The following is a 14,163-nucleotide window of genomic DNA, read 5'->3' on the forward strand; positions in this document are numbered from 1 at the left end:
CCTGTCTCAGTGGGACAAACCTATCCAGAACCCTATGCAAGTGTTCCCTAAATTGCCTCCACATTTCTGCCGTGCATTTGCCTGAGAGCATCTGTTCCCAATTTATGCTCCCAAGTTCCTTGCATCATAATTAGCACTCGCTCAATTAAAAACTTTCCGATATCATCTGCTCCTATCCTTGTCCATGGCTATGCTAAAGGTCAGGGCGTTGTGGTCACCATCTCCGAAATGCTCACCCACCGAGAGGTCTGTTACTTGACCAAGTTCATTGTTTAGTACTAGATCCAGTATGGCCTCTCTAGTCGGCCTGTGTCCATGTCAGAAATCCGTCCTGGATACACCTAACAAATTCTGCCCCATCTGAACCTTTTGCACTAAGGAGGTGCCAATCAATATTAGGAAAGTTGAAGTCACCCATGACAACAATCCTGTTATTTTTACACTTTTCCAAAATCTGCTTGCTTATCTGCTCCTCAGTACCCCGGTAGCTACTGGGGAGTCTATAGAATACTCCCAGTAGAGTGATCGCTCCCTTCCTGTTTCTGACTTCCACCCACACTGACTCAGTGGACGATCCCTCCACAACGTCCTCCCTTTCTGTAGCTGTGATACTATCCCTGATCAGCAATGCCTCCCCCTCCCCTCTTTTACCCACCTCCCCCTCCCCTCTTTTACCCACCTCCCCCTCCCCTCTTTTACCCACCTCCCCCTCCCCCTCCTTTACCCACCTCCCCCTCCCCCTCCCCTCTTTTACCCACCTCCCCCTCCCCCTCCCCTCTTTTACCCACCTCCCCCTCCCCCTCCCCTCTTTTACCCACCTCCCCCTCCCCCTCCCCCTCCCCTCTTTTACCCACCTCCCCCCACCCCTTTTGAAACATCTGAACCCTGGAACATCAAGCAGCCAATCCTGCCCTTGTGATAGTCAAGTCTCTAACGGCTACAACATCGTAATTCCATGTACTCTGATCCATGCTCTAAGTTCATCACCTTTATTCTTAATACTTCTTGCACTGAACACATTTCAACCCATCCAACAGACTGCACTTATGCCCTAACCACTGCCCATCTGTCTTCACTGTCTCTCTGCACATCACATCTACCTTTACACCAACTGCTCCATCATCTGATCCAACAGTCTGGTTCCCATCCCCCTGCCAACCTAGTTTAAACCCTCACCAACAGCTCTAGCAAACCTGCCCGCAAGGACATTGGTCCCCCTCCAGTTCAGGTGTAACCCGTTCCTTTTATACAAGTCATACTTTTTCCAGAAGAGATGCCAGTGATTCACAAATCTGAAACCCTGCCCCTTGCACCAACTCTTCAGCCATGCATTTGTCTGCCATATCTTCCTATTCTTGCCCTCACTGCCACATGGTACAGGCTTCAATCCAGAGATTACCACCCTTGAAGTCCTGTTTTTTTAGCTTCCTTCCTAACTCTCTAGATTCCCTCTCCAGGACCTCATCCCTTTTCTTATTTATGTCATTGGTACCAATATGTACCACGACTTCTGGCTGCTCACCCTCTCCCTTAAGAATGCTGTGGACTCAGACATCTCTAACCTGGTACCTGGGAGGTATCATACCATCTGGGAGTCTCATTCTCGTCCAGAATCTCCTATCTGTTCCCCTCGCCTGTGAATCCCTTATCACTACTGCACTCCTCTTCTCCCCCCTTCCCTTCTGAGCTACAGAGCCAGAGACCTGGCTGCTATGGCTTTCCATATAATTGTTATTGAGAGGAACAGCCAGAGGGCTGCCCTGCACTGACTGCCTATTCCCTATCCCTCTCCTGACAGTCACTCATTTACCTGCATCCTGCAGCCGAGGCGTGACTGCCTCCTGGTAGCTCGTGTCTCTCATCCCCTCAGTTTCCCGAATGATCTGGAGCTCATCCAGCTCCAGTTCCCTAACGTGGCCTATCAGGAGCTGCTGTCGGATGCACTTCTCGCAGGGTAGACATCAGGGACACTGGAGGTCTCTCTGACTTCCCACATCCTGCAAGAGGAGCATACTATTGCCCCGACTGCCATTCCCAAGGCCCTAGCTGTGGGATAACAAAGAGACCTTGCCTAAACCTCACCTTAGCCTCCGCTCACTTCCTTCACCTCTTCTTGCCAAAGCGCCAAGGTCCCACTAACACTGAACCACTCCTACAATGGCCGCTCCAAAACCCTGCTTGACCCTGACTTCTTTTTATTGGATGCTGCTAATTAGCCAATCAATTATTAACTAACAGTATGCAAGTGTGCCTCTTTTAGGGTTCTGCTCAGTGAAACTCACACATCAAGTCCCCAGACCTACCTACCTTTATATTATCACACCTCTCACTCCAAGTCCTAGCTCCTGCTCATTATCTAAAGCATCCTGCATTGCCGATTGAAAGAAAAGTAGTGCAGCAGGTAATGCTTCTGCCTTGCAGCTCCATTCTGACTTCCGGTGCTGCTGTGTGGAGTTTGCGCATTCTCCCTGTGATTGTGTGGGTTTCCCCCGTGCTCCAGTTACCTCCCACATCCCAAAGATGTGTGGGCAGGTAGTTTAATTGGTGATAGGACAATCAAGAGTGATGAATGGGCATGTAGGAGAGAATCAGTTACAGGGAAACAAGTGTGGCATTGACTGGAGTGCTCTGAGAGCCAGCATAGATATGATGGGCTGAATTGTGGACTCCTGTGTTGTAAGGATATATATAAATTGGTTAGTCTTGAGGATTGACAATGTAATTTTGTTGGCCACACAAACTCTTAGAAGATTAATTGAAGACAGAGTTGGAATTGTATATATTTTCTATATAATCTCTAATAAATTTTTTTACCATAGTTTTTAAAGATGAAGTAGCCAGAGTGGTATTCTTTCCTTTTCTCCATTAGAGCATAAGAAATAGAAGTGGGAGTAGGCCCGCAACTGCTACACCATTCAATAAAATCGTTGCTGGGTTTTTTTCCAGTTCCACTTTCCTGCAGTAAAAAATATCCTTGAAGTCTGAAAATATATTGCTGTCTGACAATATCCAGCAATCAAGTCTTTATGGCCCTCTTGGGTAGAGAATTCCAATGATTCATTACCCTCTGAGTAAAGAGACTTCTCCTCACCTCGGTCCTGAATGATGGTGCCTTCATCAGCCTGGTCCCTAAATTCCAAAATTCCCTCATGAAACCCCTCTAATTTTTGAAGTTCCTTCCTTAAACCTTTGTTAAATCCTGTTCCAGTATCAGAGTCCATTTTTGTCTGTGTATGCTACACTTCTGTGAGGATTGTAAGTCCTGTTTTCCATGCCAGGCACACCAAAAGATTGTTCCTGAGTTTTCACTGCAATTTTCTCTTGATTGCTTTTCTTAAGCTTTTCCTTTGTGACTTTTCTATCTCTGTCATCAGTTAAGCAGTAAGCCCTCTCGATTCTATTAAAGTCTGTTTCTCCCTTCACTGCTTTGATCCTGATCTCAATGAAGCCAGTTTTTTCTTTATCCTTCAGGCAAATAAGAAGTTGAATAGGAAAACAAAGTACAGTTTAATTTAATACTTGCTATAACAGACCTCAGAGCTCACAGATTACTTCATGTGCATGTATTTTCAGCATCAAATCCCCTGCATCTGGCATCTCACTTGTCAAATACTTGCTCCAGTCCCACTCCAGGGACAAGTACAGAATCTAAGGTGCTGTTGGAAAGCAGGACCAAGTGAGTGCTGCCTTGTGAGGTGCTATCTTTTGGCTCAGACATTAAACTGATGCCTTTCCTGCTCCTTCAAATGGATACAAAAGATCCCAAGGCACCATCTTGAAGAACTGCTGTGGGAATTACCTGCAGTGTCTTGCCAGTATTTATCCCTTTATTTTTATATCAAAGCTTGCAAATATGTTCATGTGTATTAATGTTAAAGGGTAATAGTTAAAGCCTTTTAGATGATGTAAGCATCTGCCATCTTTGATGTTGGAGACCATACTAATTAAAGTGGTACAATTGTAATTTCAGTTTTGGATTTTGCAATTTAATCTATTGACTGAAAACAGTTTTTTTTTGTCCTGTATTTTCACTTTGCTGCTTTCATTACTCAAAGTTTGGATGTATCAGTTTTAGCACAAAGATAACTTTGAATTGGCAACAGAGTGTACTTCATTTCTGAAAACCATCTTCTGTAAATAGTATTCATGTGAGCACATTGTCCCTTAAGCCAGCAGAGTGGGTCATGGTGATGTGGCGAGTATGGTGATGGTGTAGGATTAGGTTACCAAATAGTAACATAGAGACTCGGAGAGACAAATCAGAGACCTGGACTTCTCTTGAGACCCCACTATCACAGAAGCCAGTATTGTCAGAAAATGGCTGAGTGAGCTGGATACAGCAAAGGCTTTGGGACCAGACCATGTCCCAACTATTCTCCAGAGTTGTGCTTTTGCCCAAGTTGCTTTAGTGCAACAATGTGAAAAGCCCTTGGTGTGCATCTCATTCACAAAGAGTGGGGCAAATCCAAGCCAGCTAATTATTGGAAAGACAAAGGACTGCAGATGTTGGAATCTAGATGAAAAACACAATGATGTTGGAGGAACTCAACAGGCCAGGCAGCATCTGTGGAGAAAAGCAGGAGGTCAGTGTTTCGGGTCAGGGCCCTTCTCCAGTGGAATGCAGGGGTTCACCTAAAGGGCTGAAAATCGGGGGAAAAAAAGGATCTCACCAGAAAACTACCAACTGAAGATGGGCTGTAACTGTACTGAACAAATACCATTTGGGCAATACTTCTGTTTATTAGTACTGGTGTATTTCTAGTTCACATGGTATCAGGTTGACTTTATACGTTGTGGGTCTTAAACCTGTTCCTTTGCTTGGCAGATTATTTTGTGAAGTGCATTGGGGAAGAAGCCAAGTACGAGGGGGTGAGACTACTGTTTGAGGGGCTGCAGCAGCCTGTGCTGAACAAACAGGTCAGTGCATAGTGATCGAGGGTTAAGGCTGTATCACACATTGCAGCCCGGATTCTGATCAGCGTCGCCCGACGTAAGGGCAGCGTTTGGACTAAGCGTATGGAATGCATTTCCTGTGTTGATTCCATCTTTTGGATATCTGTCCCCTTTGGTCATTCCACTTCAGCGCTTGTGAAAGCAGAGCTGGGGTATTTCTTTCCAAGGAAGTCATCCTTGGGTACTTCTGGGCAAGACTGTAGATTTAAGATGCATTTGTACTGAATTAGGGCTGGTATTGTGCTGAAGACCACCCTTTCTTGATGTCATGAGTAGAGACTGTCTAAACCAATTTCAAAAGACGGGGGTCACTGGAAGATTGGATATGAATTCCTATCACCATTTTACACCATTCCCAGTCCCATTATATGTTTGTCTGATGACTACTAATTTACATAGCCAGAGAAGATGACCAAAACTTAATATCACCTTTCTGAAGCAAACACTATCTGTTAAGAAGGTACTTTTTATTTCTGTGTGATTTTGCCTTTTTTGACATCATGTAACTTTAATTCAGCAGTTAGGTAATGTGTAAAGCTTAACAAGAGAATAGAAATTGCTAATGGAAGCCATTTAGAGACTAGAAGCCAGAGAGGGCAGGTGTTGGATGAGTCGGACAGTGCAATTATCAGAATTATAGAAGCTGGTAGAGGTGACAAAGGATTTCACCAGCAGATGTGCTGAGATAGAGCAGAGGGATATCATGGAGGTCAAATTAGACTCTGCTATACAGAGAATGTGGGGTTGGAAGCTGGACTAGTTAAATAAAACCTGCACTAGTTAAATAAAACTCTGAAATTTCAACTATCAAAGTCAAGATGAGATGAGCCGTGGGCCAAGAAGAATATTGAATTTGTGGCTGGTAACAAAGAAAATAATCTTCCCAATATTTTGAAGGAAAGAGAGGGTAATTGAAAACTGGAAGAACTGAAGGGGTCGGGTCAGCTGGTGGAGAGGGGGTGCTGGCATTCTCAGCGTGCACGTAGCAAAATTGTAGCAATGTAACTTTTTGATTCACAAAGTTATGGTAACAGCTTTCAAACACAATTTTGGTGAGGTAGAGAGAAAGAAGGCATTCTCTCAGTGAGAAGAATTGTACTACACAAGGCTGGATCTGTGAGATTTTAGAATGAGGCAAATTAAATCCCCCACTAAGTAGGGAAACTCATCCTTCTTTAGTGCAGAGGTCCCAGTGACCGAAAGATCTTTACGAGGTTATGTTATGGAGATTTATTCAACATCTGTTAGACGTGGTCAACATGCCTAATAAAGTTTGCTACACTAATCAAAACCATTCTTGGATATGCAGCTATGGGATGGGTATAAGTAATCTGAGGCAGGTTATCAAAGATCATAATCATTAAATCTTACAAGTGGTTACCAATAAAGTGCAGTGATCATTTAAAAGAGTCCTTGTTTAACTAAATTAAATTGGTAAATAATTAGGATTTGAAACGGACATTTACTTATTTCACTTTTATTTCAGCTAACATATATGCTGCTGGATATAGTACTACAGGAAATGTTTCCTGAACTCAGTAAGGTAAGAAGGCACAGCACGTCAAACGTTCACACACTTTGAGTCTTGAATGTATTATCGGGAAGTTGTTTACCAGCATGTGGAATATACTGCCTGTTGATGTGGTGGACGCAGCTTCCACTGAGACCTTCAAGAGGGAAGTGGATAAATATATGTTTTGAGAAAATATTGCAAGGCATTGGAGAAAGGGCCAGTGGGTGGATCTAGGGAGATCCCCTGGCAGAGAGCGAACACAGACAGTGTTAGGCTGAATGACCTTCTCCTGTGCTGTAACCATCGTGTGATTCAATGATCTATGTCTGAAGTTTTAGGTTGAGTGTAGAGGTCCAAGGTACTCCAACTATTACCATTGTGTATGGAAGGTTTAATAGGACAGTTTTTAAATGATGAAACATTTCAATGATGAATTGACAAAGGCTATTTCCTCTGTGAGGTCACTTGTAGATGGGTAGTGGGGGTATGTTTGGGATGGGGACGGAGGTGGGGGTGTGTTTGGGACAGGGGCGATAGCAGGGGGTGGGGCCGTGTTTGGGACGGGGACGGCAGTGGGTGTGTGTTTGGGATGGCAGGGTTGGGGACGTGTTTGGGACGAGGACGGTGGGTGTGTGTTTGAGACGGCGTGGTTGTTCTTGGATTGGATAGGTGGAGCAGTCTGAATAGCCTGTTACTGCAATGTAAATGTGTAGTGAGTGAGATGCTGCCATTCACTTTCATGGCTAATTCTCTCACTCCACTGCCCTTTCCACTGCACCTGTTATAGAAGTTTGAACCGTCAACTGGAGTTTCTGAACTTCTGCACATTCTTTCTCTCTAGATATAGAACAATACTGCGCAGGAACAGGCTCTTTGGCTCACAATGTTGTGCCGAACTAATTAAACACCTAACTAAATTAATCCCTTCTGTCTACACAATGTCCATATCCCTCCATTCTCTGTGCATTCATGTCTCTATCTAAGAGCCTTTTAAATGCCTCTATCGTATCTGGCAGCTCATTCCAGGCACCCACCACTCCCTCTGTGTGTGTGTGTGTGTGTGTGTGTGTGTGTATATATATATTATATATGTGTGCGTGTGTGTATATATATATGTGTGCGTGTGTGTATATATATATGTGTGCGTGTGTGTATATATGTGTGCGCGCGTGTGTGTATATGTGTGCGCGTGCGTGTGTGTATATATGTGCGCGCGCGCGTGTGTGTATATATGTGCGCGCGCGCGTGTGTGTATATATGTGCGCGCGCGCGTGTGTGTATATATGTGCGCGCGCGCGTGTGTGTATATATGTGCGCGCGCGCGTGTGTGTATATATGTGCGCGCGCGCGTGTGTGTATATATGTGCGCATATATATGTGTGTGTGTGTATGTGTGTGCGTGTGTATGTGTATATATATATATATATATATATATATAAATTTGCCCTGCACATCTGCTTTGAGCTTGCCCCCTCTCACCTTAAATGCTTGCCCTCTAGTATTAGACATTTCAACCCTGGGGAAAAAGATAGCGGCCATCTACTCTATCTATGCCTCTCATAATCTTACAAACTTCCATCAGGTCTCCTCTCAGCCTCCAGTGCTCCAGAGAAAACAACCCAAGTTTGACCAACCTCTCCTTATAGCACATGCCCTCTAAATCGGGCGGCTTCTTGGTAAACCTGTTCTGCACCTTCTCCAAAGCCTCCACATCCTTCCTGTAATGGGACGACCAGAATTGAATGCAATACTCCAGATGCGGCTTAACTAGAGTTTTTTAACGATGAAGCTTCAGCCTTACCCTTAATACTCCTAGCACTAAAATAAACACACTTCAACCTGTCTGTCCCAATGTGTCTATTACCTTGCTCCTGCCTTTACTTCCTTACAGCTGACTGGTCATGACATCTACTTCCTCTCAATCCCTCCACTTTCTGACCTGGTACTCTAGTTCCCATCACCCTGCCAAAGCACTAGCAAACCTCCTGGCCAGGATATCGTTTCCTCTCCAGTTAAGGTGCATCCCGTCACTCTTGTACAGGTAGTTCCTGCCCCAGAAGAGGTTCCAGTGATACAAGAACCTGAAACCCTATCCCCTGCACCAACTCCTCAGCCATGCATACATCTGTTCTACCTTTCTGTTCCTGCTCTGTCTAGCATGTGGCACTGGGAGTAATCCAGAAATTACTGCCTTTTGAGATCCTGCTTTTCAGCCTCTTTCCTAATTCCCCATAGTCACTGTGCAGGATTTCTTCCCCAATTTATACCGATGTCATTGATGGCAATGTGCACCATGAGTTCTGGCTGCTCACCCTCCCTCTTGAGAATGTTATCCAGCCACTCGGAGACATCCTCGACCCTGGCACCCAGGAGGCAACATACCATCCTGGCATCTCTTTTGCAGCCACAGAATCCCGTCTGTCCCCCTAACTATCGAGTCTCATATCACTGTTGCTCTGTCTGAGTTAACCCTTCCCTACTGAGCCTCAGAGCCAGTCACAGTGCTACTGACCTGGCTGCTGACACTGTGCCCTGATAGGTCATCCTCCCAGCAGTATCCAAAGGGGTATATTTGTTGCTGAAGGGAATGGCCACTCTCTGCCTGCTCCACCTCTCCTGGCCCTGGATGTTTTCTTCTCCCTGAGTCCAACCGGAACTACATTACACGCTTGTTCATCTCAAGCCGTTGCTTGTCACGCTACTTCGTTATCCAGAGAACAACGATGTTGTCCTGAGCTGTGCTCCCTCTGGCCCTGTCTTGGAGTGCCTGCTGCTTTGGATTCAGTATTGTTGCAGGTCCCAGAAATTGCATACTACTCTGACTTCTGGATTTAGTTAAGAGGCTTAAAGTATTGGGACTATTTCAATTGCTTCCAGGAGATTCAGTGATTTCCCTCTAAACTCAATCTAAATCAAAGCATAGCTCCAGAATAAAAGCTGATTATTATGTATCCTCCTTCCCTAATAAATTTCTGGAATAATTTGGACTAGTACATAAAGACACTCTGTGGACCACAGAAGGTCTGTGCTTGTACTGCCCTACTTGCTCTGGCCTTAAACTGGGTTTGATATTGACCTAGATTGGGAGAGATTATCTTCAAGTTTTTAATTGGACAAAATCTAAAACACCACTCTAGTTGTGAAAACAACATAAATCAGGATCGTTGGAGCCAAGTTCTGCTGAATGTGGGAGGCAGGGAAACCTGGGGAATGTGAGGTGCAGCACAGTTTGGAGTTCTTGGGAATAGGTGCATTGAAGTGGGAGATTAAAGTGACTAGTTGGGAAACCTAAGAGAATTCTAAATCGAGTACAACCCATAAAATAGCAGCTTTTTAATATGCCAAGTCTTTTGCAAGTGCAATGAGAGGAATTTCTTGGTAACTTGCAAGCCTCTACTTGTATTCTGCCCTTAGTTGGAAGAAACATATTAGAAGATATATGCTGGGTAATGAATCAGTACTAGAGACTCAGCAGACTCTTAGAGTGTTGGAGGAGAAACCAAGACAAAAGAGGAACTTGTGAGGAACGTTTCACTTAGGAAATGAGTGCTGATCCTGTTTACTCTTAACTCAGAACTTCTGTATCGTCTAAGTTTCAATTTTCAACACAAAGACTTCACTGTTATGTTGGATAATTCAATTTTGTGAATTATGAAAATAGACTGATTAAATATCTGCTGCTACAGGTCCCCAACATTGCAACGTTCTTCAGAGTGATCTTTCTCAACTAGACAAAGCAAACTGCCCCCAACATCCCCTCCCCCAACATGCCTTACTTTTGCAGTATAATATCGGCAGCCAAAAAATACCAGTGAAAGGGATGATGCTGGCAGCAGTGTTGTGAGGTGTCCCAGTTTTGCTGGTGGAGGCAAAATCTGGAGTTGTTTACGAATACTATGTTGGTAATAGACTCATAAATGTGGATGGAGCGGGCTTCCTTGTTCTTGCTGTTCTTTATATCCAAGGATGGTATGTATGAGGAGGAACTTTGCTTGACTTGTAGAACAGACTAAAATGTACTTGAGAGGAATTGAAAGTGGGTTTTAGATTTTCTCAATCAAAGGTTATTGAGGAGTTCAGGACGGAATTATTCAGCCTGGTGCTGTGGGGTGCAGGATGTGTGCAATGAGAGGCTGCAATCTGCAGGGCTGGTGACCAGAGTCAGTAGTAGAGTTTTGCACAGGGCTTGATAAACAGGTGGCCAAAAGTGAGGAAAGCCGTTTTCTAAAATATTGGTGCTGCTTGTGCTGGAACATTTTTCTACATCAACACAGAATTGGCTCTGACAGCTTCTAGGCCAAGTACAATTGGAACCATCATTGTAAAATGTTGAGTGGCCTTGATGTTGTTCCTTTGGCTCATCCCAACCACACAGTTCCATGGCATAGTGGTGTTCAGGCTCAGACGTCAGCGCATTGTTTTTTTTAGAGTATGATTAGTGCTCTGGACCATGTGTCTTTGTTCATAGAAACACAGAAAAAGGGAGGAGGAGTAGTTCACAGGTGCAATGAAAAATATCTTGCAGAAGCATCACAGGCACATAGCATCAGATACACAACGTTCACAAGAAAAACATAAATTATATAAAAATTATACAAGAAAGAACACAATTAGAACAAAAAACGTCCATTGAAGTGCAAGGTCATTAAAGTGGTTCTAGCATTGCTAAACCAATTAGGGTTGTGCAGGTTGGTTCAGGAACCGAATGGTTGAAGGGAAGTAGCTGTTCTTGAACCTGATGGTGTGGGACCCGAGGCTTCTGTACCTCCTGCCTGATGGTAGCTGCAAGACGATGGCACGGCCCAGATGGTGGGGATCTTTGATAGATCTTGCCGCCTTGAGGCAGCGCCTCCTGTAGGTACTACCAGTGGTGAGGAGAGATGTGCCCGTGATGTATTGGGTTGAGTCCACTGCTCTCTTAAGCTTTTTAACATTCCTGCGCATTCGAATTGCTGTGCCAGACCATGATGCAGTCAGGATTCTTTCAACAGCACATCTGTAGAAGTTTGTTAGAATGTTTGGTGACATGTCAAACCCCTTTAACCCTCTAATTAACCCTCTAAGAAAGTACATCCTCCCCACAGCCTCTCAGAATTTTGTTTTTTTCGATTAGGTTCCCTCTCATTCTTCTGAAATTTAGTGAATACAAACCCAGCTGACTCGTTCTCTCCTTGTACTCCAGTCCTACCATCCCAGCAATCAGTCTGACAAACCTTCGCTGCACTCCCTGCATGGCAAGAAGATCCTTTCCAAGTAAGGAGACCAAAATGGTGCACAGCACTCCAGATGTGGTTTCACCTTTGTTCCTGTTCTCAAATCTTCTTTCTGTGAAGGCTGCTATGCCATTTGCTGCCTTACTGGCTTACTGCCACCATACCACCTCTATGTTTGCTTTAGGGTCTGAAATCTTGAAAGAAAGCTGTAACCATCCCCATGCTATGAAAGTGCCAAATGTTGAATGAATGCCAAATGAATATTGCCAAATACATCGTGGGCACATCCCTCCCCACCATCAGTAGTGTCTACAGGAGCTGTTGCCTCAAGAAGGCAACATCCATCATCAAAGATCCGCACCATCTGGGCCAAGCCATCTTCTCACAGCTCCCATCGGGCAGGAGGTACAGAAGCCCGAAGTCCCACACCACCAGGTTCAAGAAAAGCTATCTCCCTTCATTCAGTTCTTGAACCAACCTGCACACCCTAATCACTACAGTTTAGCAACACTATGACCACTTTGATTAGTTTGCACTAAAATGGACTGTTTTTTGATTGTGTTCTTTCTTGTAAAAGTTGTGTATAATTCATGTTTAATTTATATTTTTCTTGTGAATGATGCTTATATGATGCTATGTGCCTGTGATGCTGCTGCAAATAAGGTTTTCACTGCACCTGTACATTCATGTACTTGTGCACATGACAATAAACTTGACTTTGACATTTGTGGCCTTTGTCTTTGTTAAGTAACCTTCTTCTGTATATTACAGGTGCAGAAAGAGGTCACATCTGTACCCACGTGGAAGTGAAGAGTACTGAGAACCATTTCCCATTACTTTAGGAGCTGGAGTGCAATAGAGCCATGCTATGTATATACCATGGGGAAAGTTAATTATGTGTATGGAATACGGAATGATTTTGGTGAAACTGGCATTGTGAATGTGGACATCAATTTTCCTTTAATGAAAATGCTGACTTTAGTTTCTGGACGTGTGTGTGCTGCACTGCACAACACCAATAAAAGATATAGTATCATTTTGCTACAGAAGCTCAGGTGATCCAATGCCTTTATCCATAGGTGGACTGAGCAGAAGATCTATTGCTCCGACAGAGTGAGTTTTGCAAAATATTTTGTAACCTGACCGACATAGACCAATGTTGCTCTGTAGACAATGTGCTGACAAAACTCTGTCCTTTTGACAAACAAGAATGACTTTGGAAGCATTGGATTAAGAATTTAGATAAAAGCCCACTGGATTGGTGTAATTGGATCTTGGCCAGACTGGTACACCAAGCTTTTTTTTCAAATATGGACAATCTATTTTGTGTTAAACTCTATTAATATGAGTTTGCAGTAATATTGTGATGTAACAGCAGTAATGACCTCAGATGTAAACAATGACCCACACACCACTGATTCTTATTAGTAATAAAGAAGCTTCTGCTGGACAAATGGATGGTATTACCGCTGGAACCTCACAGGACTCTGGTTGCCTGATGAACATATTTCATTGCTAGGATATCCATTGTCATTATTCTCCAAATTGAGGCACTGGCCTTGCTACACTTCAGTTCAAAAATTGGATAAGTAGAATGATCTTATTACTACAAAATAGGCCATTTGGCCCACCATGTCTGTTCTGGCTCAGAGGAGCAATCTCATTAGTCCCACTTCCTCTCTCCTTATTCCTATTTCCCTGTAACTTATTCTGTCTCACATGTGCCAATAAACTCCCCTTTGATTCTTTTTGTAATTAATTTACACTAACGGGTAATCTACAGCAGCTAATTTACCCATCAGGAATTCTTGGGATGTGGGAGGAAACTGGAGTACCCAGAGGAAGCCCACGCGATCGCAGGGAGAATGTGCAAACTCCACGTAGGCAACACCCAAGGTCAGTATCAAGCCCATGTTGCTGCCACATATTGTTGAGATACAAATTTCAGAACATTTCGGAGCCGATGGTGTGAACTTATGTTCTTCCAGTTTTACGTGGAGCTACATTTTAGAGGTAGTGCCTGAGTTGAAGCTTGTATAAAGAAGCTTAAAACTGGCAGTGCAAGGTGATGAAGCTGTTGAAGAACATGCAATCCTTAGCTTTATAAAAAGAGTATAAAAGCATGGAATTTACACATCAACTTTAAAACAAAAACAATAACCAGGTGTCAATTCTGGTGACTACATGTTAGAAAGGATGTCTGGGCTTTGGAGAAGGTGCAGAGGAGTTTCACTGGAATAGTATCAGCCTTGAGGGACTTGTGTGACATGGTGAGATGAGAAAAGTGAGGATCATCCTCCTCAGAGGCAAGGTTAAGGGAAGATTTAATCTTGCAGGGTTTTTAGAGAATTAATGAGGGATTCTTCCCAATGCCAAAAGGGTTATTGGTCAGAGGAGACAAATTTAGGCTGAGAGTTGTAAGTGCCAGAGGTGTGATGAGATTCTTTATACAGCAGTTATGGTTCAAGATTGATTGCCTACAAG

At 43.8% G+C, this 14,163-nt stretch overlaps 1 protein-coding gene across 1 annotated transcript in view; it reads left to right on the top strand.

Moving 5' to 3' along the window:
- Positions 1-13,406, top strand: part of snx14 (sorting nexin 14) — a 126,449-nt gene extending 113,043 nt beyond the window's left edge. Inside the window, 3 exon segments of the mRNA XM_052012425.1 lie at positions 4,826-4,917; positions 6,440-6,496; positions 12,451-13,406. Coding sequence (XP_051868385.1) covers positions 4,826-4,917; positions 6,440-6,496; positions 12,451-12,489 — 188 coding nt within the window. The 3' untranslated portion in view covers positions 12,490-13,406.
- Positions 13,407-14,163: the final 757 nt, after the last annotated feature.

Source organism: Pristis pectinata, chromosome 3, assembly GCF_009764475.1.
Source record: "Pristis pectinata isolate sPriPec2 chromosome 3, sPriPec2.1.pri, whole genome shotgun sequence".
In the NCBI taxonomy this organism is placed as follows: domain Eukaryota; kingdom Metazoa; phylum Chordata; class Chondrichthyes; order Rhinopristiformes; family Pristidae; genus Pristis; species Pristis pectinata.